The 22,971-nt window shown below is 42.1% G+C and overlaps 5 protein-coding genes across 10 annotated transcripts in view; 2 read left to right on the top strand and 3 right to left on the bottom strand.

The window, feature by feature from the left end:
• Positions 1-3: 3 nt before the first annotated feature.
• Positions 4-5,458, bottom strand: LOC124061902 (patatin-like phospholipase domain-containing protein 2). Of its 3 annotated transcripts, none has more exons than XM_046394235.1 (9): positions 5,046-5,458; positions 3,775-4,007; positions 3,621-3,686; positions 2,611-2,820; positions 2,117-2,177; positions 1,804-2,001; positions 1,041-1,161; positions 838-903; positions 4-631 (listed from the first exon to the last, which is right to left on the bottom strand). In XM_046394235.1, the coding sequence occupies exons 1-9, from the start codon at positions 5,248-5,250 to the stop codon at positions 394-396; spliced, it is 1,398 nt and encodes a 465-aa protein (XP_046250191.1). In that variant the 5' UTR covers positions 5,251-5,458; the 3' UTR covers positions 4-393. The 3 variants fall into 3 exon arrangements, with proteins under 3 accessions (XP_046250191.1, XP_046250190.1, XP_046250192.1); XM_046394234.1 differs by having other exon boundaries at positions 4-634; positions 5,046-5,456; XM_046394236.1 differs by having other exon boundaries at positions 4-634; positions 3,775-4,020; positions 5,046-5,177.
• Positions 5,459-6,193: 735 nt separating this feature from the next.
• On the bottom strand, positions 6,194-10,785 carry LOC124061901 (patatin-like phospholipase domain-containing protein 2). 2 transcript variants are annotated; one of them, XM_046394232.1, is made up of 9 exons: positions 10,457-10,785; positions 9,863-10,095; positions 9,449-9,514; positions 9,014-9,223; positions 8,184-8,244; positions 7,908-8,093; positions 7,653-7,794; positions 6,938-7,045; positions 6,194-6,614 (listed from the first exon to the last, which is right to left on the bottom strand). In XM_046394232.1, exons 1-9 carry the CDS (start codon positions 10,641-10,643, stop codon positions 6,263-6,265), a joined length of 1,545 nt encoding a protein of 514 aa, XP_046250188.1. In that variant the 5' UTR covers positions 10,644-10,785; the 3' UTR covers positions 6,194-6,262. The 2 variants fall into 2 exon arrangements, with proteins under 2 accessions (XP_046250188.1, XP_046250189.1); XM_046394233.1 differs by lacking the exon at positions 9,449-9,514.
• Positions 10,786-10,889: 104 nt separating this feature from the next.
• Positions 10,890-14,834, top strand: si:dkey-10o6.2 (uncharacterized protein LOC100124608 homolog). The gene is made up of 7 exons (XM_046394242.1): positions 10,890-11,119; positions 11,195-11,319; positions 11,399-11,465; positions 12,443-12,596; positions 13,415-13,557; positions 13,699-13,809; positions 14,274-14,834. Exons 1-7 carry the CDS (start codon positions 10,967-10,969, stop codon positions 14,451-14,453), a joined length of 933 nt encoding a protein of 310 aa, XP_046250198.1. The 5' UTR covers positions 10,890-10,966; the 3' UTR covers positions 14,454-14,834.
• LOC124061904 (nucleobindin-2-like) lies at positions 14,662-21,852 on the bottom strand. Its single transcript, XM_046394240.1, has 13 exons — positions 21,707-21,852; positions 21,003-21,137; positions 20,547-20,654; positions 20,313-20,445; positions 19,639-19,742; positions 18,560-18,745; positions 18,137-18,227; positions 17,890-17,948; positions 17,690-17,782; positions 17,495-17,584; positions 17,150-17,320; positions 16,668-16,722; positions 14,662-16,170 (listed from the first exon to the last, which is right to left on the bottom strand). Exons 2-13 carry the CDS (start codon positions 21,135-21,137, stop codon positions 16,058-16,060), a joined length of 1,338 nt encoding a protein of 445 aa, XP_046250196.1. The 5' UTR covers positions 21,707-21,852; the 3' UTR covers positions 14,662-16,057.
• Positions 21,004-22,971, top strand: part of pik3c2a (phosphatidylinositol-4-phosphate 3-kinase, catalytic subunit type 2 alpha) — a 43,051-nt gene continuing 41,083 nt past the window's right edge. For 2 of the 3 annotated variants that reach the window (XR_006843833.1, XM_046394228.1), the window contains exon 1: positions 21,036-21,145. The gene's annotated coding sequence lies outside the window, so the exon portion shown is untranslated. Of the gene's footprint in view, positions 21,146-22,971 lie in introns of all 3 variants that reach the window. The other variant, XM_046394229.1, reaches the window with a different exon arrangement.

The raw sequence follows: 22,971 nt of genomic DNA, 5'->3' as shown, positions 1-22,971 counted from the left end.
AGTACAGCGAGGATAACTGAGGTGTTTTATTTTGTAGAGAGGATGTCAGAGAAGAAGATTGAAAGTGGAGCTTTACATGAAAACGAAGCGCAAACGTGCAACAAACTCTGAAAACATTTGCAAACATAACTTTACTACTCGTCCTATAAAAATGTGTCTGTCGCAACAAAACTGAACTTGTAATACTGCAGTGGGGCAATCCCACATTCTGTTGAGCTTATTTGAAACTTGACAGATGAAAACCGTACATCGGCATTGAAATGGTTGCACAGCAGATAACTCCTGTCAACTCTTAACCAAATCAGTCTTTGCAATTATTTACATTCAACTTCATGGTCATTCAACAGTGTTGTGTGCTCATTTACAAGATCTGGATGAGTTCTTTCTCCTGGTTTATGACCGATGTGTTGATTTACTTCTGTGGTTTAAAGTCACTTTGCCACATAGAGGTTTTTTACGGATGGGGGAGTTTGATGGACCTGCACACGTGGAGGTGAGGGAAAACAGATCCAGGCTGCTCTTGTTTTCCTGGTGAAGAGTTTCGCTGGGGGTGCTTGTTGAGGTCAGAGGTTTAATGTTTTTGTCTTCTCCTGTCTGGGCTCTGAGGTCTGAGTTTGAGGACCTGCTGCTGCTGCTGGAGAATACAAACACGAGACCACAAATTCAAAATGAACATCATCCAAAACCAGTTGTGGTTTAACAATGAAATCATGCCTTCATAAAGGGTTTGTTAGAGGAAGATACTGTATGTTGCACTGGCAAAGGTGTGTGTGTAAAGAGTAACTAATTATTACCAAACCAATAGAAAGATTAACTAATACACGTAAGCGCACACACCTGATGGGGCCCTTGGATCCGCTGCTCCATGTCCGCCTGTAGAGATCTGTGGTCGACGTCAACAGACTGCAAATGGAGGTACAGCCTGATTAAAATCATGCTGTCGCAAGAAAAGACTTACTCATAGTTTTTGATGTCCAAGTTTGTTTCCCGCAGCAGAAAGGAGCAGCAGACTGTTATGTTCAGTGATCAAACCATTTTACCTTTTCATGAGTAAGACGATCAGCTCAACGGGCAGCATGACGAGGCTCAGCACATGCGTAACGGCTTTCAGCGGAAGCACCTTGCCAACCTCATGAGTGTCCCTGCACGCCTCACACAGCACTAACACAAACACAATGTGGTTACGTTGTATCAGTTGATTTACTTGTAGTAGAAAAAATTCAGAGCTCACACCACATTCACTTCATTCATCAGAGGAAGTCAAACTGGCTCTTACTTTAACGAAAGGGGTTGTTCTTTAGGACTCTTCAGCTAAAACAGTAAATCATCTCAAAATTAGTTTTTATTTCGTAATTTTTTGATGAGTTGATTTTACCATGTCTCTTTTTTCCACCCTAATTTCCACCTGCTTTTTGTTCTTGTGATAGATTTAATTTCCTGTAATAGTGTGCACTTGGTTTTTTGTTTTTCATTTTTAACCTTGAATTTTCCCTCTAAAATACACATTTCCAGTGATAATTATCCACTGGTGAGCTGCACACGAGCGTGTGGAGTTTAAGTACTTCTCTCAAAGGCTGAGGACAAGCAGGACATTCATTATTCTCCTCCATATTCCTTTTTTCTGGTATCCTGCCTCTGGACATTTGAACCAGTGCCCTCTAGGAACAAGTTTGCTTCCACTAAACCCTACATTTTATTGTACTGCTCACTGTAGCACCAAGAAAGGTTTAATTACAGTGTGCCTTTAACATTTGTTGATGTTAAAGTAACCAAACCCTGCACACCTGTGACACCTGTCCTTACCTTTCCTGAAGTTGAGCGGGAGGTTCTCTATGACTTTCAGATCCAACCACCAATGGTCACCCTGATGACTTGTTTGTCCATTCATCAGCATCTTCTCTGACTCTCCTGCTTGAGCTGAGGCCACCAGCTCACAACAAGGTTTGACTGTGTCCCTCTTCGCCACCAAACAGGGTGGAACATGCTGCGTTCCAAGCAGATCTATCACAGACAGTTGACTACTAACATGTTGTGGTCGTTACTGCAAGGTGCGAACCAGAAAAAAAGAATCAAAGTCTCCAAGTCTCGTGAAGAGGAGGAGGGTGGAAGAGCTCACCTCTTTCTCTCAGGAAACGAAGAGCATCCATGTAGCCATTGTGGCAGATCTCAGCCAGCTTCTGTCAAGAGCAGAAGTGGACATTGTGAGGGTTTGTTTGCTGAAATGTTCTGCAGTATCTCAAGATTCATTTGTCTTTGAAACTAAATACATTCGGTTTCCTGAGGCAAAGATGAAATCTCAGTTAAAAAAAAAGAAAAAACATGTTTAAACTGTTTGAAATTGAATGTGGATGAAGTGCTCAGATCTCAGGAAAGGTAAAAAAGTACTAAAGCAAAAGCAGTAATACTACAGTGTAAAAATACTCTGTTACAAAAGCCCTGCATTCAGATTTTCCTTAGGTTGGCTGTGAATGTGCAATTATTGATGGATTAATAAGAACATTTATGTTGTAACTAGCAAACTGTTGTAACTTCATAATTGTGTTTTATATTAAAAGTAACTATTAAACAAATGTCTTGAATGAGTACTTAAACATCCAGACGGAGACCCACCTCAAGCCTTGGAGGGAGAAAGGATGTACAGACCCGATGCACATTTCCGGTGTTGACCTGGATGCTCATGTTTCCATAGTGAAAGTCGAAGAAGTTGAATGTGCCCTCTCTGGGGCAGATGTCGCTCTCGCCTGAGAACGGGGCCATGGTGATGGTGTTCCTGTGCTCGAACAGGGGCATGTTGTTGCTCAGGGCTCCGTCCATGTAGTGCTGAGAGGAAGGAAGGCTAACTGAGTGATGATGACAGATTCAAAACAACCAGCAGGGGCTGACGGTGTCATGAATATTACATCTTTTAAAGTAATCTGCAGTTAAAATGTGCAGGGGTTTGACAGTGTGTGCTAAAAACCAAAGCACAGAAAGAGATACACTATATAGACAAAAGTATTGGGCCACCTGACCATTACACCAACAAGGACTTTAATAGCATCTCATTCTAAACACACAAAGAGCTTTGCAGCTCCAACAGCTTCCACTCTTCTGTGAAGGCTTTCCACAACATGTTGGAGTGTTTCTGTGGGAATTTGTGCCCATTCATGCAGTAGAGCATTTGTGAGGTCACACACTGATGTTGGACCAAAAGGCCTGGCTCACAATCTCCGTTCCAGTTCATCCCAAAGGTGTTGGATGGGGTTGAGGTCAGGACTCTGTGTGGGCCAGTCAAGTTCTTCCACACCAAACTCATCCAACCATGTCTTTATGGAGCTTTGCTTTGTGCACTGGGGCACAGTCATGCTGGAATAGAAAAGGGCCTTCAACAAACTCAAGTCAGGGGCTGAGCCCAAACCCTGAAAAGCAGCCCCATACTACACTTTTGGTGGTACATATAGTCATAGTTTAAGAAAAAAATACAGCTTTAGGCACTTATGTACTCTACACTGCCCGTATTTATAAGATAAATATCTGATTATGGGGCTTTAAAGTAAGGAACACAGTAAAACCATATTGTATAACTATTTCCTTCTAATCCTTTAACAAAAACTACGAAAATCCCCAGAACGTCTACTCACCACTCCGCGGTACGAAGGTGGGACAAAACCACAGTAAACAGGGAAAAAACAGCTGCACATGAGGACCTGCAAAGGCAAACAATGCAGGACAAGACCTCAGATATCAGACCCTCAGCTCAACAGATGCAGTGAAACCACTGCCAGTCATTTCTACCTGAATGAGCTCGTCTCTGCTGTCAAACTCCGACACCAAAACGTTCTTCCCATCAGCCAGTCTGGTGAGGGACACGCAGAGCCTTCCAGAGGCCCGGAGGTGGGCGTCCGCCGGCAGCTTCTCCAGCAGGGAGGCCCGCACTGACCGCAGCAGGCTAAAGGTCGGGTGGAAAACTCCCAGAGTGTGTTTTCTGGCCTCCTTAGCCATGGTCAAAACATCAACACATAACTCCTCTGAGGAGGAAAACTGAAGAAAATCAGACTTTGAGGTTACGAATTACAGCTGTGTTTATGAATGAGTCAGAGAATCAATAACATTTAACTTAAATTTAACTTTTGACATTTTCTTTAGCTATGTAGTGATTCTTCTGGAACTTTGATGTACTGAAGAAGCCAAAGTTGCACCTCAGACTCCCTGAGCTGCTTTTCTTTGAGCTGCAAAATGCATTCTGGGTATTGAAGGCGTATTGTTTCCAATGATTGTTTTCTTATCTTACTGTTCTTTGCTTGTTGTTGCTTATTATTTCTGCTTAGGATTTAAGGCTGTTGTATTGTCAACATGATCATGAGATTTTTGTTTGTTACTGTGATTTTATTTTTTATTGCTTCCCCATTGTGTGTCTTTTGCGAGTAAGTGAAGAGAGAGAAAAACACATCCAACACATCCATCCCTGGGCCTTGGCTTTTAACTCCATATGACCTCTGGAATTTGCCCTTAGAGTCGCATGAACTCTGTTTGTCAGTGAACCTGTCCATTGTTTACTCCAAGTATCAATAACAGCACTTCCACTGAGATAACACACCCCGACCTCTCTGAATGGCCACATGCTTCATTTATTACAAGAGGAAATTACATATTAACGTAAGACAAAATTGAAATCAGATTTTAGGAATATTTTTGATTTAAAAACACAGCTTTTACTCATATCATTACATATTAAGTAGATCCATACTGTCACACTGTCAGTGAAGGGTGGGAAATAACTGAGACCCACTCAAAAACATCTTGGGCAATTTATTTACTTGCAAAGACAGGCTCAGGTTTTGTTTATTTTAGACATACAGTCGAGAGTGGAACATACCAGATTTCATATTAGAACAGGGGAACAGAACTGCAGCTTCCACGCATCAGGAATAACAAATGCCAAAAGTATTTGTTTTTCATCTCGCTATGATCACCTGATCCACTTCTATAAATACCACAACATACAACAAATACCTTTGAGTCAGCCTGAGGATCTGGACAAACTCTGCAGTTTTCAGTAAACTCACCGATGGGAAATCCAATCGTCAGGGCTGCAGCCACAAGACAACCAGACGAGGCCCCGCAGATTTTAGAGGCTCCACGCACCAGCTGCGGGACCTGCTGGAGGATACAACTCAAAGCTCCCAGGTAGTAAATACTCCTGAATCCGCAGCCAGCAAAAGAGATGTTCCACTCCTCGTCCCAGCTGAACATCTTCTCTGAGACTTCCATCAACTCAAAGCCACATCTCTGACACGGTAGTCAGAGTTCACGTGGTGCATTCGGGTCCCCTTCGTTATTAGTAATGTCTTATCTCCACTACATTCAGAGGGAAAATGGGCGGTGCTTCAGCTGGCTCTGAAATGGTGTGCTATTACACAACTTACTAGGCTCAAACGTCACGTTTCAAAATAGAAAACATGTTGGAGTCACTACGCATCGGCTGCTGAAGTGTTACGTGATACATATTTCATAACCTAAACAACTGCTGTACAGAAGTAAGACTGAGAAGTTACATATGAAGGGTATCCAGGCTGTCCAGTTCTCCCAACGATCATTATTACTATTATTACTAGATTATGATTGTTTGTTTGTGGGATGATTATAGAGGACTACATGTGATAAGAGTAATGAACTACTACAATAGTGTGAATAAGAATCATACAATTAAAAATCAATAAGTAAAATGCATTTACAACCTGGTGCTGTTTGGAGCTAACAGCAGTGTCTATTAGGGCTTTTGTTTTTCCCCTCATTGAAAAACTGAAACGTTCCTGTTTATGTCCAGACTGTACTTGACACTGACTCAGTGGCTGTCCTGAAGGACATGGGACGGTTGTCCCTTACGGGCTGCACAAGCTGTCCAACAGCTTTCATCCACCCTGCATCAACAGGCACATCTCAGTCCCATCATCTGATATTTCCTCCGCCACGTTTTACATTTTGTTTTCTGATTCACCGTCTAATCTATGTGAATTGTATTTCAATAACTTTATTAATCATATGATTGAAGTCAGAGACGAGAAGGAGAGATTTTCAGCCAACCCCTGCTCCCCACAAAGAAAATAAATTCAAAAATGTATTTACACACAATACTAGAACCAGCAATAATACCAACAATAATTATTACAACAGAAGTTATTACAGCATTACAGACAGCTCAGGACACAGCATAGCACAGCACAGGAGGTTTTCTTTATTCAACATTTTAATTTATTCCCATTCAGTACAATGTTAAACATATTTACTGGAATGCAGGACAAGACAATGAATCATCGGTTTTCTTGAGGTTTGAGGTTTGCTCAGACGAAACATTTCGGATCCACCCCACAGCTCTGCCCAAACCCCAATCTCGACCGACACTTTTAGGGGACTCTGCGGCGGCTTCACCAAACCCAGAGGCGGGGCTGAAGGTGGGCGTAGGCGGTGGAGTCAGGGACATGTGGTGCACCTCACTATTTGTGTTCCAGGTGAAGGTAAGACTGGAGGTGGGAGTAGCCTCTGGGGTCATTGGAAGAGTGTTTGAGTCCTCGTCTTCCTGATCCCACAGATCCAGGCCTGATGGCAGGCTGGTGGATCGGCGCACTGGTGCCTCCCTAGAAGACAGCACGGGGAGGATACAAGGATAAATGGATAGTTTAGCTTTAGCCATGCAGCTCAAGGACAGCAGTGTTGGCATGACAGTCCACCACTTTGCTCCAGAGTGAAATATCTCGAGAGAGGGAAACAGAATTTGTGATCTAGTGTGACCAACAGGCCAGAAACTCCACTTGTGTAACTCTTGAGTTGATAACACTGTTAGCATCCAACTTGAAACAAAGCTGGAGTCAAGTACGTGGTGGTTTTCAAAGCACTACAACTTTCTGCGTGCACATTTGTGAAGATCCGGACAGCAGAGATAATTATTAACACACCACACCTGTCGGAGTCCTCCTCCTTGTCCTTCCAAGCTTGTTTATATATGCCTCCAGCCATGCCATAAAGCCAGTTGATGTCTTTTGGTACATCTGGGATCCAGTCCACAAGTCTAAGAGTCAATCACAGTCAAAGTCTTGGAGAGTCAAATTAGCACCAGTTGGCAGTAGTGGAGAAAGTGTTCATGTTAAGTCCTATGACTAAGAGGGTAAATAACATTATATGTTTGAGTGAAAGCTGCAAATAATAAAACTTAGTTGTGGTCAAGAATGAAAATTCTGACTGTAAAGAACAAATTAATTTACTGTGACTTTTTTTGGTTTTGGTCATGCTTTTGCATTAGGTAAAAATGCAAATAAGGTAAGAAAAAAAAACAGAAGGCAGGATGGAAAAGGCCAACATATAATTCATAATGAAAAACTCTATTGAAAGGAACAGAAACTCATGCAGCATGATTGATTAGTCTAGTTTGTTGGCTACAAGAGACTGAACTCTTACGACAGTCTCAGTACCTGATACCATATAAGTATATATCAACCCGTGGTTCACACTCCTTAAAATATTTTGGTCAAAAAGCATCTGCAGATCATCGGCAGCATTTGTTGAAACGTGTCTGGCATCCTGGCAGATTCACTGACAATCCCGGGGGAGAATAAATTTGGAGAGAATAATTTGGATGTGGTACTGTGAGAGGCTGAATACGGGATAGCACTGCGTACCTCTGGGTGAGGGAGCGAGCCGTCTCCACGGGCAGCACACGGGGGATCTGCAGGTAAGAAGTCACTTTCTTTGGCAGGTACTGCGTCACGTGGGACAACAGACCTCCAGCAGTATGCGTCTCTCTGCAGGCCTCACACAACGCTGACAGAAATACAGTGAAAAACATGCATTACATATTCTGTTTTAATGCATTTGTTGTACCGTACTGGGTATTTTTCCCCCCATGTCAGCTGCCCTTCAATGACCCTCCTGACCCTTTCTAATGTCGACTGGGAGGTTTTGTATGAGCTGCAGATCCAGCCACCAGTGCTCCTCCTGAGGTCCTTTCTGCTGTGTGTTCTCACTGGACTTTTCATCTTCAGCTTTCAACAGATCACAACAAGCAGGTGTGGGCGCATCTAACTCCAGACTTCTCATGGGACATTCGCTGCTGATCAGATCTGTGATGGGCATTTAAGTCGAAATGATTTTCAGCAGTGAGAATCACCGGATTAATCACCATTGGACAACAGTAAGTATGATGTCCTCACTGTTCTCTTGCAGGAAGCGGAGACCATCTGCGTAGCCATTGTGGCAGATTTCAGCCATTGTCTGTAAAATCCAAAAGTGCTTGGTCAGGATACGAGTTCATAATATGGCAGGCATCAAAATTAAAGGGAGATTTTATGTTCAGTGTTGCAGTAACAATTTCTGATGGCAGAAAGGAATTAGCAAAAGTTTCGGTTCAAGCAGGACTCTCTGACAAACTCAGGAACGAGGAGAAGAAGCAAAAGTAGTGTCAGCCTTAAAGTCAAACTGATTTTAATTTAAGACCTTGTCTAGCTGGTACGCCACATAAACAGAATATATGTGACGCAGACATTTTTGTGGGCCACCAGAATGATTAATGAGCAGCTGACGCCACTTCATTTAAACAACATCTGAACAATCCACACCTGAAGTCTCACACAGCGAAAAGAATAGAAGCCAATTGAAATAAAATGACTGCTTAAATGATAAATACATAAAGTAAATTTCACTTCACCCCCAAAATAACAAGTACATATTTTTACATTACACACACCTGCCTTGATTTGAATATACTGGTACCAGGTGGCACTTTGCTTAATGTCTGGTTCCATTATACGGAAGAGAAGGCAGACATCTCTACAGCCAATATGTGCAAAACTAGACAGATAAACAACACTACAGGTAAGAGGAAAAACGTGCGTTTTTGATTTTGGAGTGAACTGTCCCTTTAAGGTTCACACCTTAGAAGGATGGCATGAATGTTTGATAGGTGTGATTTGTGCTCAATGGGCTTACATCAGAAAAGAAACCCTGAACATTTACATTTACACATGGACCTGCTGCGTCTCACCTCAGCCTCCGGGGGGAAGAAGGTGCTGGTCACTCTGTACATGTTCTCTGAGTTGACCTGGATGCTCACGTTGTTGAAACGCACCTCGTGGAAGCTGAGCGTGCTCGCTCGAGGGCAGAGATCGCTCTCGCCGGCATACGCAGAGATCGTGACTGTGTTTCTCAGGTGACAGCGAGGCAGGTTGTCAGTGATGGCGCCGTCCACATAATGCTGAGTGGAAAAGGAGGGCGCTGATCAGGGTGGAGGACCACAAATGTACTCAAACCACGTCTTCTCAAATGTTTGATGAACACTTCAGTGTCTCGGAACAGAACTCGGAACTGATGCGGTTTGAGGGTAAGGCAACTGTTGACGCTGACCAACTCACCATAAACATCCTGGATTAAGAGAAAACTTTGTGCTGATTTAAGTATAACACCTTGCAGGCTCACTCACCACTCCGCGGTAAGTGGGGGGAATAACCCCACAGTAGAAAGGGACGAAGCAGCTGCATATAATGGCCTGGAAAAAGCAGATGCTATTGCATATTAGTTCTGGAAACATGAATTCCATACGCAGACAAACAAGAGAAATGGTTTCCTTTCCTTAAAATGTGATGATGTGGCTACATAAAACTCATTTCCATGACAGTAAACTCCTGTCAGGGCCCCCACACGTCTCCTGTCTCCTTCCTCCAATTTCAAAATAAGTCCGGTCAACTTTTATGTCAGCTGTTGTTGTGACTGTATCATCATAGATCCCATCTTGTCCTTTCTTTCAGCTACTTATGAATTTCATTCATCCATTTATATAATGTGTACCTCAGAAGACTCGATAAAATGAGCTTAACTCCCAACTTGTGAAATATACCTCAACAAGCTCCTCTCTGCTGTCAAACTGCGACACTAGCAGGTTCTTCCCATCGCACACTCTGGTCAGGGACACGCAGAGCTTCCCAGAGGCTCGAATGTGGGCGTCTTCAGGAAGGCTCCCCAGCAGAGAGTCCTTTACTATTCGCAGCAGGTTACAAGAAGGGTGCAGGGGTCCCAGTTTGTGCTTCCTGGCCTCTTTGGTCATGAACATCAAATCAGCACAGCATTTCTCTACACAGAGGAACACAGTAAGAACAGTGTACGGATTACAGAAATGCTTAACCGGGATTACTTCTGGATCCAAGCTGCATTGATCTTAAAAAAACGCAACTGATCTGCTCTGAATGGAAGAAACAGAGGAAACACCTGCAAAAGCAACTGAAAATCAATATCTCGTAATGCCAAAGACAAAACAAACAATTTACAGTTTACATAAAAGATCTGTGCCGAATTATAAGATAAAATGCAATGACTTACACGACATCCTGGATATTGTTTCACCTAACTGATATTTGATAAGCACCAAAGCAGCAATAAAATGACTGATTTTTTGAATGAGGTTTGGTCTGTAGAGAAGTGCCCCACAGCTCACCTAGGGGGATTCCAACACTCAGAACAGTGGCCATCAAAGCACCTGCAGACGCTCCAGAGATTTTAGAGGCGTCTTGTACGAAGCGAGGGAACCGCTCCAGGATACAGCTGGCGACACCGACGTAATAAATCCCCATAAAACCGCATCCCGCAAAGGAGATGCTCCACTCTTTCTTCAAATCAAACATCTTCTCAGGTGCGAGACCACCAGCAGGACTGTGCAAATCAACCGCAGGAAGTGACTCCACTTGTTGAAATGTGAAATTTCATGTTACGGGGACAAACCAACGGGCACCTCCACATCACCTGCAGAAACCGTCCAAAGGTGACAAGATAATCAATTGTTGTGCAATTAGGTGTTATTAAGATCTCTTTTCCTATTGGCTGGGAAGGTCATTTGACCGACACGCCCACCGACGACAACTTAAAAAAACAAAAAGACCTCCTCTTGTGGGAGGTCTTGTAGTTTTACTTTCTTCCAGGCTTCCAGGTGGACTTTCCGTGTAGTAAAATGAGCATCCCGGTGGTGGATTTCAGCGCCTTCAGCCTGAGTGAGAAAGATGTGACTGACGAGCGGATGCGCGACCTGAGCGAAGAGCTGAAAGCAGCTTTTACGGAAGTGGGATTTGTTTTTCTGGAGAACACTGGGATCGCTCAGGGGGAGGTGAGAACAGCAAATAGAAAGGGGGGCACGTAGCTTTCTGAATGTGCTTGAGCTGTCGTCTCCTCTCCTGCACAGGTGGATCGCGTCATGCACATATCGGAGAAATTCTTCCTGCAGCCGGATGAGCTGAAACAAGCATTCAGCAGGAAAAGCTTTGCCCACAGTCCTAACCACGGCTGGGTGTCCCTGGAGGCCGAGAGGTGGGAATCGGAGAACGAGCACAAAACGCTTGTTATTTGCACAGTTGACTCGTCTTTAATGCGAGTTGCTGCTTTTCAGGTTGAATCCGCGCCGACCCGGAGACCTTAAGGAGTCATTCAACACCACCTCACTTCGTCCTGACATAGTAATGATTCACTGTCACAGCCTGACTCTGCTCACTTTCTATGACAGACAAAATGGTGCAATATAAATGAATATATTTACTCATACACTATCCAAGCAGCTTTATATGTCTGCTTCACTACATTTCATACCTGCTCTGTGTAGTGGAAACTATTTATCTACATATTTATTAATCTATTTATCTTTTTCTAAAGCATTTCTGAAAGGTTACATGTTTCTTCATGAACCTTAAAACCATATACACTAACACAGCAGTAATATTAATCCAGAAACAACCTAAAATAAAATCCAGTTTCCTTCGCTTCTAGCATTTTACTACCAAGACCCGGGTGACTGAGAACCTACACACACATACTTTGGTATTAGTACTTCTTCTTAATGGAATACTATGCAGGATTTTCCTAAAAACCAACATGTAGACTCTCAATCATCACTTGGTCCCTAGTCTCTGCCTGTATTTTATTATCTTTTCATTATCTTGTTGTGTTGAGGACATTTCTGGCCATTTGTTTATCCTGGCTAAAGATGATTGATTGTTGAGTCACATTCCCACTTTGACAAACACCCAGTGACCTGGGAATGAGGCCCAGCAGTCAATCAGCTATCTTTCTCGCGTACCGCGCCTTTTAAATGGTGCGTTTACAAACAGCACACATCAATTTCCGCCTGGTATACCTTTAAGCAAAGGGTCGCACCTCGCAGGTTATCAGTCTGCAGTTCGAAGTGCGAGTTACTGTTGTATAATGACTGATCATATCATTACTGGCACATATAGCAAACAGAGCATCACAGTACAGACATGCCAAAGATATGTTTGAGGTCATTTGACAACAGCATCCCCACTTCATGTCAGACAGAGTTTATTTTCAACTTTCCTACTCGGTCTATAGTTTATGTTTATTAATAGCGGCTGAAAAATTGTCAGCTGGTTGTTGTTGTTGTTTGGTCAGTCTTTAATTCTGCTCTCCTCTGCTGAAGGCGTGGCCTTCAGGCGACCTGGCCGACTTCCGGGAGATCCAGACGTCTTTCTTCACGCGCTGTAAAGAACTGAGTCTGCGGGTGTTGGTGGTGTTGGCCCACAGTCTGGGTCTGGACCCCGAGGTGTTCCTGAGTACACACCGTCTGATGGGAAGTATGTGAGCAGCACCTCACTCTCTGTGCAGTCTGCTGGCGCTGCTGGGGTCCCAGCTGCTGGCCATTTGAATCCTCCTAAGTAAACTGTAATATGTTTAAGGTATATTTACTTGAGTTAAGTTTTAAATGCAGGACCTTTACTACTAGTGGAGGATTATTACAGTCCGGTACGTCTGTTGCTACTTTCACTTAAGCAAAGGATCTGAACAGCTCTTCCACCCACACTCACATTCACAGAATTGTGGGAAATGAAGAGATTTCAGGCCACAGTGTTGCTTACTGAGGAAGCGAAGAACCCATGACTTCACTGAAGCTAAGACTCGCTCAGCAGCGCTGCGTTTCACTTCCACACTCTCAGTACAAGGAGTCAGTGTCAGATTGTTAGGAGCTGAATGTGCTCACTAAGGCTGAATATTTGGAGGAGCTTTGCTTGTGTATATTGGATTTTTCAAGGTGGAACAACATCAGTGACAAAAACTATATGGTTACACCTTTTTAGAGAAGATCCCATCATGTGTAAATGTGAATAACATAAAATGTAATCATGCAGTATAATATACAAGTAAAAGCAACATTAAAGATAAAAGAAAACCCCCAACAAATTCCAATAAGTGATGAGACCCTCTGTGCACTCTCTGAGACCCCCCCCCCCCCCCCCCCCCCCCCCGTACTCCATAGCAACATATATCCTCAGACAGCCAAGCCTTAAAAGTACCTTCTTCTTCTTCTTATAACACAGCCAAAAATACTGCAACTCCCAGTACAGCACCGTTCCTTTAGCAGGAAACTTCTAACCGTGTGGTGTGTCTCCTCCAGCTGGTGAGAATGCAACAACACTGCGCTCTCTGTACTACCCTCCAGTAAACCGTCACAGCGTGAAGGAGCAGCAGGTGCGATGTGGAGAGCATTCGGACTACGGCACCATCACCCTGCTGTTTCAGAACTCTGAGGGGCTGCAGGTAACACCACGTGACCTCTCCTCTTCTCTCCGGATGCAAGGCAAACTCTCAACGTTTTTTAAACAAACCGAAGCCTTGGTACTACAGTTAAACAAAGAAATCCCCAGACATGTAATCCACCCTTCGCTTGTTAATGTGCAGGTGCGCGGACGTTCAGGTGAATACATCTGTGCTCCCGTCGTGCCCGGAGCCGTCCTCATCAACATCGCTGACCTGATGCAGCGCTGGACCAGCGATCGGTTCATCTCTGTGGTGAGTCGGTAGAAAGTGTTCGTTTTACAGCGATGTAGCAATTATAACAAGGACGCATGTGCGCACGGCTTAATGAGACGCGTTCAAGGTCCACACGGTCTCTGAGGGGTCCTGCTCGAAAAGATCTCAACCAAGGCACTTGACGGAACTACAAAACAAAATGAAGGATAAATAAATGACTTTACAGCTGAATAAAAGAATCTAATATATCTCTACATACAATAATTTATATTGAAGTATAACGAATAATTGATATTCATTTGGATATTAGAAATACAAATAACAAAGTAAAAAAACGAGTGTTTTTCTGGCAGTAACTCTTACAGCTGTGCAGTGTTTACACAATCACTAGAATAAATGAAGAACACAAATAAGTTCAGAAAGAATTCATTAAGTGACCGCAAGGAAAAAAAGGATGTTTATAAAGAATTTTTAATTGTTTTTTAAATTGTTTTGTCCCTCAGCGCCACAGGGTTTTGCTGCCCCCTGCTGGAGACTCCCGCACACGACAGTCTCTGGCCTTCTTCGTCCACCCGGATGATGAAGCTCTGATCGCCTGCTGCGACGGCTCCAACAAATACCCCCCAGTTACAGCAGCTGCTTATCTCCTCGAGCGTTTCAGTGACACGTACGGGCCGAACTGAGCCCATCACTTCAGGCGTATAAAACCACACGCTGATGGTTTCGGTGGCGTCTTCCCAACGCGGGACTCGTGGGACTCGCGTTGGACACAGCTGGAAAGTCTCTGTGTCATGACTGATGACTGTGTCACTTTGGATCCCACAGTGTTTTTACATTTTTAATTGTGCTTTGAATATGACTGTGGCTTTTTTAAAATACATAATAATCTTGAAAAAGAAGAGACCTTAAAACCTTAAATTTGCAAGCTCATTCACTTTATTGTCCCACAGTCAAACCTTGTCAACACTTTCATTAATTTAGCATGTTGGGTGGTGGACAGATCCAACTTTTGAAAGGGACATAAAAGAAAAAAAATAAAAACATCCTGGTTATTGTAGCTCAAAGGGTGTCCTTATTCTGTCTCTTATCTCTCGTGTTTTGACCCTGTGGATTCGTGGATTTTAATCCATGTATTTCATCTCCTGTGATAGAGACAAGGTCAAATTCAACCCACTCCAGCTTCATTTGCAGTGTTGTAGAGAATAAATAAAAGTAGTCTATCGTGATTAATGACACAAATTCACGGACACACTGAACACGTACAACCACATCACGATCCGTCAAATGTCGCTCTAACACCAGCACAATTCTATTAAATTAAAATACATAAATTTATCTGTAAACTAAAAATGTCCTTCAATCATCTGGTCCAAATGAGACAACAGCTGGAAAGGACGACTGAAAGAATAAGAATTTTATATAAATATAAATAATAAAAAAAAGAGGCTCTGAGAAATTTCACAGCTGAAGATCTCAAAAAAATGACAGCTGCAGAGAATTGTGGGTAACTGAGTCTTAGCGTCCTCTGAAGAATCCATATGAAACAGTTAAAGGGTACCAGAGGACAAAATCGACTGTGATTTGGAAATAGTGACTGATGGAAAACCTTTCTCAGCAACGGAGGTCTACACTGCCACGTTTTAAAACAAAACTAAACATGATCAAATGTCTACCTTTCTGAACAAATGTATCGAATATATTAATTATATATATATCTATATTAAAAAAACAAATATTTTAACATAAGTTGGACCATTTCTTTCATTAACCAGCAGTGCTACATCCACTCTAAAGTTATTTTTCTGACATCCATTTTTCAGAAATATCCGACTCTCTTTAGTGGAATAAATAAACAATCATCAGTATTTCCTCTAAGGAACAGTATCAGTGACAATGAACTACAGTGTGCACTAAACAAAACATTCACTTATCAGGCCAGAAGCCCGTCCCATTTCCTCCCAAAGCACTTCCCATGGAGAACATGCGAGTCCTTGTTGTGATAAAGGATCAAAATGACAAAAACAAAAGGGTCGATTGTCCACGAAAGAAAACTGGACGAGCTCCACGTTTCAAGTCTGATTTATGCAGTCAAATCGGGCATAATGGGCACTAAATCTGAAGCGTGAAAACAGATTTCTTTTTATGTGCTCTTAATATTTAGGCATATTTTTGTCAAGTGTTTTTCTGAGAATCCTAAACAAAAATGACAAAAACCGGAATCAATTACAGGGCGAACACAAACACACGCTCACCACCATTCACACAGCACATGGACTGCTGACGCCTGCTAAGAGTGTCCTGGCACTGGGACGTCTTGCTGCTGGTGGCTGGGGGCCAGTGGTTGACTGTTTCCTGGTACAACTGCTATGGATTCACTCCCAGCTACAGGGGCTCCCGGCTCTGCAACAAACAGTCACATTGGCACAAGTTGAGTTGAACTGAAGTTGATGATGACAGCCTTTCGGAGAGACGAGTGGGTTTGTTTGGTTTAAGTTTTGCAACTCCTACTGATGAAGTTTTTGAGTCTTTCTGGATGCTACAGAAATGTTTGTACAAATAAAATCTCTCTTAATATTCAGTTCACTTGTCATGAGGGATCATGAGGGGAGATTCAAAAACACCAGGAGGCCGAGTGGGTGTCTAATAAAAGATGTACTGAGTTGCATTATGGGAATTGTAGGCTCAGTCATTTTGGGAGTTTAACTCACACTAGAAGCTAAAAGTCAGGATATCTCTGCTTCAGCTGCTTTGATTCCTTTTTATAGTCTCTTGTGAGTCATATGAGTTTATACAAGTGCAATACCAAATGGAAGGAGTGCCCCTTTAACTGTTTGCTACTTTAAAACTCAATCTAACCAAGGAGAGGTACACAACAACCTCTGTAATGTGATACTTACGTTTGACTTCCGCATTTGCTCTTTGGGTTTTTAACCTTTCCATTTCTTCTACCGCCTGACAAAACAAGATGGAAAATTTTAGAGAAAATAAGGTTAAATAAGTCTTTGCTGAGTTTATATTTTGAGAACACAGCAGTGCCACGATGACACATTCGTTGTGATAAAAACAGCTGCACCTTGAGCTTGTTTGCTTTGACCAGCCTACTGGACGTCAAACTTGGCAGCAGTTAGCAGTTCGGTGCGTGCAGTGGACAGAATCTACTGAATACAATAACGTTTGGGCGACGCTCACCAGCGCTGCTGCAAGGAAGTAAATGTTTTACATGACAACAAATCAAGCAGCTCATCAATCAGAAATGCTTTAAAGATCATTTGAACTACAGGTCACTCCATTTACTGCATCTGTGAAGTGACTACAGACCACCGAAGGAAGAAATCCCGACTCCTGTTTCATTTCACCTGCAAATACATTTTTAATGTACCTGCTGTAGCCCCATCTTCTGAGCTTTTAGTTCTTCTTCCTTCCTTTGGAGCTCCTCTCTCTGTTTCTGCAGGTTGGCCTTCTTCTCGTTGAGGCTGTTCTCCTCGTGGTTCAGTTGCTGTTCATACACTTTCAGCTCCTCCTCAGTGTACACGGGGTTTTGATCTAAAGTCTGCGGAGAGCAGGGAATTACAGGATGTAATGAATTTAATAAGTAATAGCATGAATTTATGAGGATAAAACGGCACCCCTTATATGACTTTTATTTTATCCTTTCACCAGTCAATTAGTGTTTGAAGACAGAGTAGTTCTCTCCCTGACCCAGACTTTAAAATCCAGCTCTTACCTCCCACTCATCTTTTTCCAAGAAGGTTTCCTTCTTTGTGGCTGCCATGAACTCGCTCAATGACACGAGTCTGTCTTTGTCGGTGTCCACCTGCAAATTAACATCAGGGCCAATAAACTTCAAGATTAGTTGTTTCTGTATTAGTAATACACACGAGAGAGCCTCCTCGTCTGTTGTGTTACCGTGGTGGCTCACCTCACTCATAACGTGCTCTCTCATCCGCAGTCTTTCCTCCTCCATCTCAACCATGTCATCTTCCTCATTTTTGGGGTCGTACACCTTTTCCAGCTTTAAGACACATGCACATACAAATTTTTCCTTCATTTATTTACTAAACTATCCCAAAATTTGCAGAGCAACAGGGCAGTTAGACATAAGTACATCAACACAAATACCTCTTTGGTGAAGAGAGCTTCGAGCTCGCTCTCATCAAAGAAACCATCTCCATTGGTGTCTGCAACACAAAAAACAAATGACTGGGATGTAAAGTCTGGTTGATACACAACACACTCTAAGATCCCTTTCTGACAAGAGAAGACTTTTGCAACTATATTTAATGTCAGATTCAGATCTGGTAGTAGAATTAAAAGACCTAACAGAGAAAACCACTAATCTTTGGACACCAATATGGCCTCTGGTTACCGTGCAACTTGAAGAAGGTCTTTGGATCAAAGTCTTCTGGGTCCAACCCGTCTGCTTCCTTCCACACCTCCTTTAGCTGGTCTTCACTGCCCTGCGCACGCACACACACACACGCACACACACACACCCTGGCAGTTGATCTTCGATCACATCACCTCAGTTTCGTTCAGTATTCTTCTTTCTCCTTCTTATCATATTTTGTGGTATGCTTTTTATTAATCCTTCCGTGATCATTTAAATAAAACCTGCTCCCCCGACTCCACAGATAATGTTGCTCAGCATAGCCCATAAAATTCAAATAATTTCACCAACTAATATCTCAGAACAGCTAATAACTGCAGACTCTTCTTCTTGTTGCTACTATATTGAATGTGTTGTCATCTTTATTTGCATTAATGAACTTCAGTGCATCAGGAGTCTTACAGGGTGGTTCACTTTGGGATGGTTGGCGTGTTTCTTTCTCATCTCCTCGTAGTGCTGCTCCTCCTTCTTGCGGTCCTCCTCAGTCATGTTCTTCAGACGTTCCCTCCTCTCGTGCTCCTTCATCATCTCGTACCTCTTGAACTCATCGTGGCGGCTCTTGTCGAAGTTCTCCAGGTCTTTGGTCGCCTACAAATGAAAGCGGAAAGTGTGGAGGACTTAAATTAAACTGCTTGCTGAGTCTGAATCTGAAGCTTTTGTTTTAGACTTGAACTCGCAGGTGATTCTTTGTTCTGCAGCCCTGGTAAGCAGTGAATGTAAATGTTAGAGTATTGAGAGTTAAGTGGCAAATTACTCCACTGTATAATCAGAGAGACGTGCAAACCCAGTGGGTTGACTTCCCCTTTTTTTATTTTTTCTTCATAAGAAATATGTTGCTCTCTCAAAACTGATACAGTCACATCTGATGCCCCAACCCTCTCCAACAAAAGAGTGAATGAACTTACTGTATCTACACCCAAGAAAGGTTCGACTGACAGAGCTGACATGTGAGCCACCAAAAAAGATGACTCACAGTTTCACACCAATAATTATCCGCAAGCTCATCCTAATCATAGCATTAGCATGAGGCAAAGTGTTATTTTTACTGTGATTATAAGTCTGACTGTGATGTAGTTGCATATAGCAGTGTGGACTGTAGTGCTGGAACATGTTCAGTAAGTACGAGCTAAAAAGTCAAAAATGTGAGGGAAGAAATCATCAACTCTTAATTACAAAATGTAGTCAGCTGACTACCTCTTCCTGTGTATATGTGGGAGGATGTCAAATTTTCAGCTACTGGTGCTACTTGATCAGTCATTACTCCCTGGGGCTGCAACAGTCTTCTGTGAGTCATTTCTTTATTTTGGCTGAGTTTGATGTTTGATGCTTACACTTCTTACAGAGGCTGGATCTCATCTGGTTATAGCATGTCAGGTTACTAATGGAGTTAAATCTGAAAAGCAACAACTTGACCTGATGAATTTTTGCCTTTTTAGTCAAATTTAAAGAGAGAAACTGTATTCAAGAGTTTGCTTTATTACCGATTTGATGAGGCGGTCCAGGTCCTCCACCTCGAAAGTGTCCGGATTCATGTGGTTGAGATGCTCAAACTGTTTCAGCAGTGCATAGTGGTCCACTGTCCTGCCTGAACAGAAGGGAATAATGAACATTTTTTATTTAACCGTGAAGAACTTGGATCAAGTGTTTTGCGATTGTTGGAACTTAAAACCAACATGAAACAAGTCTTTTACTCACTTCACTAAAAACTGAGAAATTGTGTCCGCCAATAAACTAACTCACTGGTTACTCTTTCCCAAAGATATCGAGCAGTACATGAGCACATAACTAACATACATCCTGTTTGCTGACATGAACTTCAGCTCAAATTTACTCTGGGAAGAAAGTGTAAATGTTAAACTTGCACTGTCTTGCATAATGTTTTAAGAAGTCGATGTGGACTTCCACTACACTTGCATTCGCATTAATATACCGTATTCTTCATCGAATTCCATGGCACCCTTAGGTCGGCGGCTGTCCAGTATAAGTCAGTATAAACTGAGGGGGGTGCTGTGTTACATCATGTTCCTGTGTCTAATAGCCACATGCTACATTTGAAGATGACCCAACTGCTGACGTGTATTACAAAACTTCTTGTGCAAATTCAGGAAGCACAAATTTCTCTGTGCCACATCAGCATGACATGCAGGATACTTGCCATTCCCTTTCTCAATGTCATGTTTCGCTTTCATGAGCATCCGAAGCCTGTTCATCTCCTCCCTCTTCAGCTCGTCCAGCTTAGTCCGAAAACTATGGTGGACAAAGTCCAGCTCTTTGGAAAGTTTGCCTTGCTGCAAGCAGAAAATCAACATTGCAGAGTTCAACACAAAGTGTTCATGACAACGACAAGTTTACAGAATAACAGAAATGTTAAGCGAGTACGCAGACATACCTTGATGTCATCCATGTTGGCATTTTGGAGCTTTTCTTTGAAGTGGGGGTCTTTCTCAAGGTACTCAATGACTTCCCTGAGGTAACGGTCATAGTGCAGCCCAGTTTCCTGAAACACAATCCAAGGCACACATCAGAGTTTATTTAACTAAAATTTACATTTAACTTGACTCAGGGGCATTGTAGAGAACTTCTGTGTCACTTGACTTTTGCAAAAGAGTGGAGGCACACAATTAAACTTGCTACTGTTCCTGTTTGTTTTGAGCAAATAATCTAAAATACATTCAGTGTAATTCTCACGTCAACCTTTCACCCACAGACAGGTGTAGGTTCCATGTGAAACAGCCCTGTCCGAGACAGAGACAACGTAAGGCCACATCGTTCCCTCCTTTGGATGACGGACGGGTATTTGGTGTAATTAGTTACCAGACAAAGTGACAACGTTCATCTGACTCACAGCACTTTGAGGTGGCTCCAGCTCCTTTTCAGGCTTTACTTTGGTCTTGTCCACATTGATGGGCACTGACTGTATACACAGCCACAAACTCAGAAGAACCAGCCCACAAAGGGCCAAGGCTTTACTCGTCACCATCTGGGTAGGTAAGAAGAAAAAGGTTTTTTCTTTTCAAAAATGAGTTAATTGTACGAATTATAATTTTTGCAACATTACATAAACACCTGACACCTTTCAGTGAGCATTTTTATTGTAATGAAAATGTTCTTAGTGTCTAACCAGCACAGTGTGATTTCATCCCTGCAAAAGACAACCTCGTTAATTTCACTGCAGTATTGGTACTAGCCATAACTTCACCTGGAAACAGTGTGAGATGAGTTTATGCAAGTTAGTCTTAATTTCAAAAGCGACTCTCAACCACAAGCAAAGGACTGCGCAACACGTGTTTGGTGAACGAATATACAGCGAGCTTACTTTAATAATATCACAGCCTAAGAACTGGAACGAGTGTTGTGCCTCTACAACTGATGACAAACGCATAGACTAACGGAATTATTTAAAGAACGGGATGTTCAGTGAGGATGGTATAATGTAGATTTTTAGCTAATTCATTATTCCATGGATGTGGAAAAGCTATAAAACAAGCCTTGACATATTATGTAGTAAATTGCTCTATTAAATTACTGCTAATACAGAGGAACACTTACCTGTAAACAGACACTTAGTTTGAGCTCTTCACCGCGCGTTAACCGTTTAGTTTTCCTGAGATTCACTGGGGCTTGTTTACAGCTGTCACCAACCACCAATATACTGTAAGCCTTCAATGGCCACAACCTACAAAAAAAAAAAGGTTGTGTTCACCATGGCAACGCCCCGCCCACAAACGCTCTTATTGGACATAAAAAGTATACTTTGTTTGTGAAACCGTCGCGTTGAGAGTTGATTGGACCTTCAACCTGTCAGTCAAATCGTACTGACACTGTCAACCAAAGGCTTAAGGTGCGTTGAGCCAAACTGTACGTGGCGTTCAGTCAACCGCCGACGACAGCGGGGTTAGTGTTTGATGCAAGAAAGCCCCACATTATTCATATCTTAAAACTGGATTACACACACTTAATTACATGTTTGTAAGCGACTCCATGTGGTCAAAGCAGATTAAATGAACTGAGAAGCAAATATTAAGCTCAACAGATCAGTAAAATTGATCTGATTCCCTGGGCGAAAACTAGAAAATGTTTATTTATTTTTAATTTTATAGTTAGATAAAAAAAACGGTCCCAACGGCACATATATAAACCCGGAAACAATCAAATGCAGAAGTTTAAAAAATGAACAATTTATGCATTTGATTATTTAGCCTGATCATTGCGTCATTATAGCACCTTTCATTCATTATGCTTACTGCAGTTGTTACTGATGCAACACTGCGTTACAAGCATACATATATATATGCATACATATATATATATATATTAATTTAACTAGTAATTCGTAGCATAATGTCAAAAGATATACTTCCCTCTGAAATGTGGAGGAGTCTGAAATATAAAGTACAATCAAATAGAGATAACGTAAGTATGGGTACTCCAAAATTGTGTATAACTTTACTTAATATGTGTTTAGTTTTATGTCACCACTGGGTACTAAACTAGTACATACATAATAGTATAATGTATATGAAGTTTGTGGTTTCCATTATCGTGTAAAAAACATTAAGACGTCTTCATATCCCACGGAACAAGACATCATTATTATTATTATTATTATTATTATTATTATCATTATTATTATTATTATTATTATTATTATTATTAGCGTTATGGACATTGACACACTTTCCTCCTTCCCACTTCTGCTGCACTTCTGATAAGAAGCACCATCAGTGCGGTGGTGGTCAAAAAATTAATTATTTCGCTAATAAATGGTATTAAAAATTATGCTCAAGCAAATGTGCACAAGCATTATCATCAAA

This window comes from Scatophagus argus, chromosome 7 (genome assembly GCF_020382885.2).
Source record: "Scatophagus argus isolate fScaArg1 chromosome 7, fScaArg1.pri, whole genome shotgun sequence".
Classification (NCBI taxonomy): domain Eukaryota; kingdom Metazoa; phylum Chordata; class Actinopteri; family Scatophagidae; genus Scatophagus; species Scatophagus argus.
Note: the sequence above shows the minus strand (reverse complement) of the source record. Positions and strands in the feature narration are given on the sequence as shown.

Coding starts and splice junctions, on each gene's coding strand:
- LOC124061902 (XM_046394234.1), bottom strand. CDS start 5,250: ATGGAAGTCTCAGAGAAGATGTTCAGCTGGGACGAGGAGTGGAACATC. Junction 2,002..2,116: donor TCGTTTCCTGAGAGAAAGAG/GTGAGCTCTTCC, acceptor TGTCTGTGATAG/ATCTGCTTGGAACGCAGCAT. Junction 904..1,040: donor ATCGTCTTACTCATGAAAAG/GTAAAATGGTTT, acceptor CTCCATTTGCAG/TCTGTTGACGTCGACCACAG.
- LOC124061901 (XM_046394232.1), bottom strand. CDS start 10,643: ATGTTTGATTTGAAGAAAGAGTGGAGCATCTCCTTTGCGGGATGCGGT. Junction 10,096..10,456: donor GAGTGTTGGAATCCCCCTAG/GTGAGCTGTGGG, acceptor TCCTCTGTGTAG/AGAAATGCTGTGCTGATTTG. Junction 7,795..7,907: donor CCCAGTCGACATTAGAAAGG/GTCAGGAGGGTC, acceptor TATTTCTGTCAG/CGTTGTGTGAGGCCTGCAGA.
- si:dkey-10o6.2 (XM_046394242.1), top strand. CDS start 10,967: ATGAGCATCCCGGTGGTGGATTTCAGCGCCTTCAGCCTGAGTGAGAAA. Junction 11,466..12,442: donor CCTCACTTCGTCCTGACATA/GTAATGATTCAC, acceptor CCTCTGCTGAAG/GCGTGGCCTTCAGGCGACCT. Junction 12,597..13,414: donor TACACACCGTCTGATGGGAA/GTATGTGAGCAG, acceptor TGTCTCCTCCAG/CTGGTGAGAATGCAACAACA.
- LOC124061904 (XM_046394240.1), bottom strand. CDS start 21,137: ATGGTGACGAGTAAAGCCTTGGCCCTTTGTGGGCTGGTTCTTCTGAGT. Junction 20,446..20,546: donor CCAACATGGATGACATCAAG/GTATGTCTGCGT, acceptor TTCTGCTTGCAG/CAAGGCAAACTTTCCAAAGA. Junction 16,723..17,149: donor AGAAGATGGGGCTACAGCAG/GTACATTAAAAA, acceptor TTGTTTTGTCAG/GCGGTAGAAGAAATGGAAAG.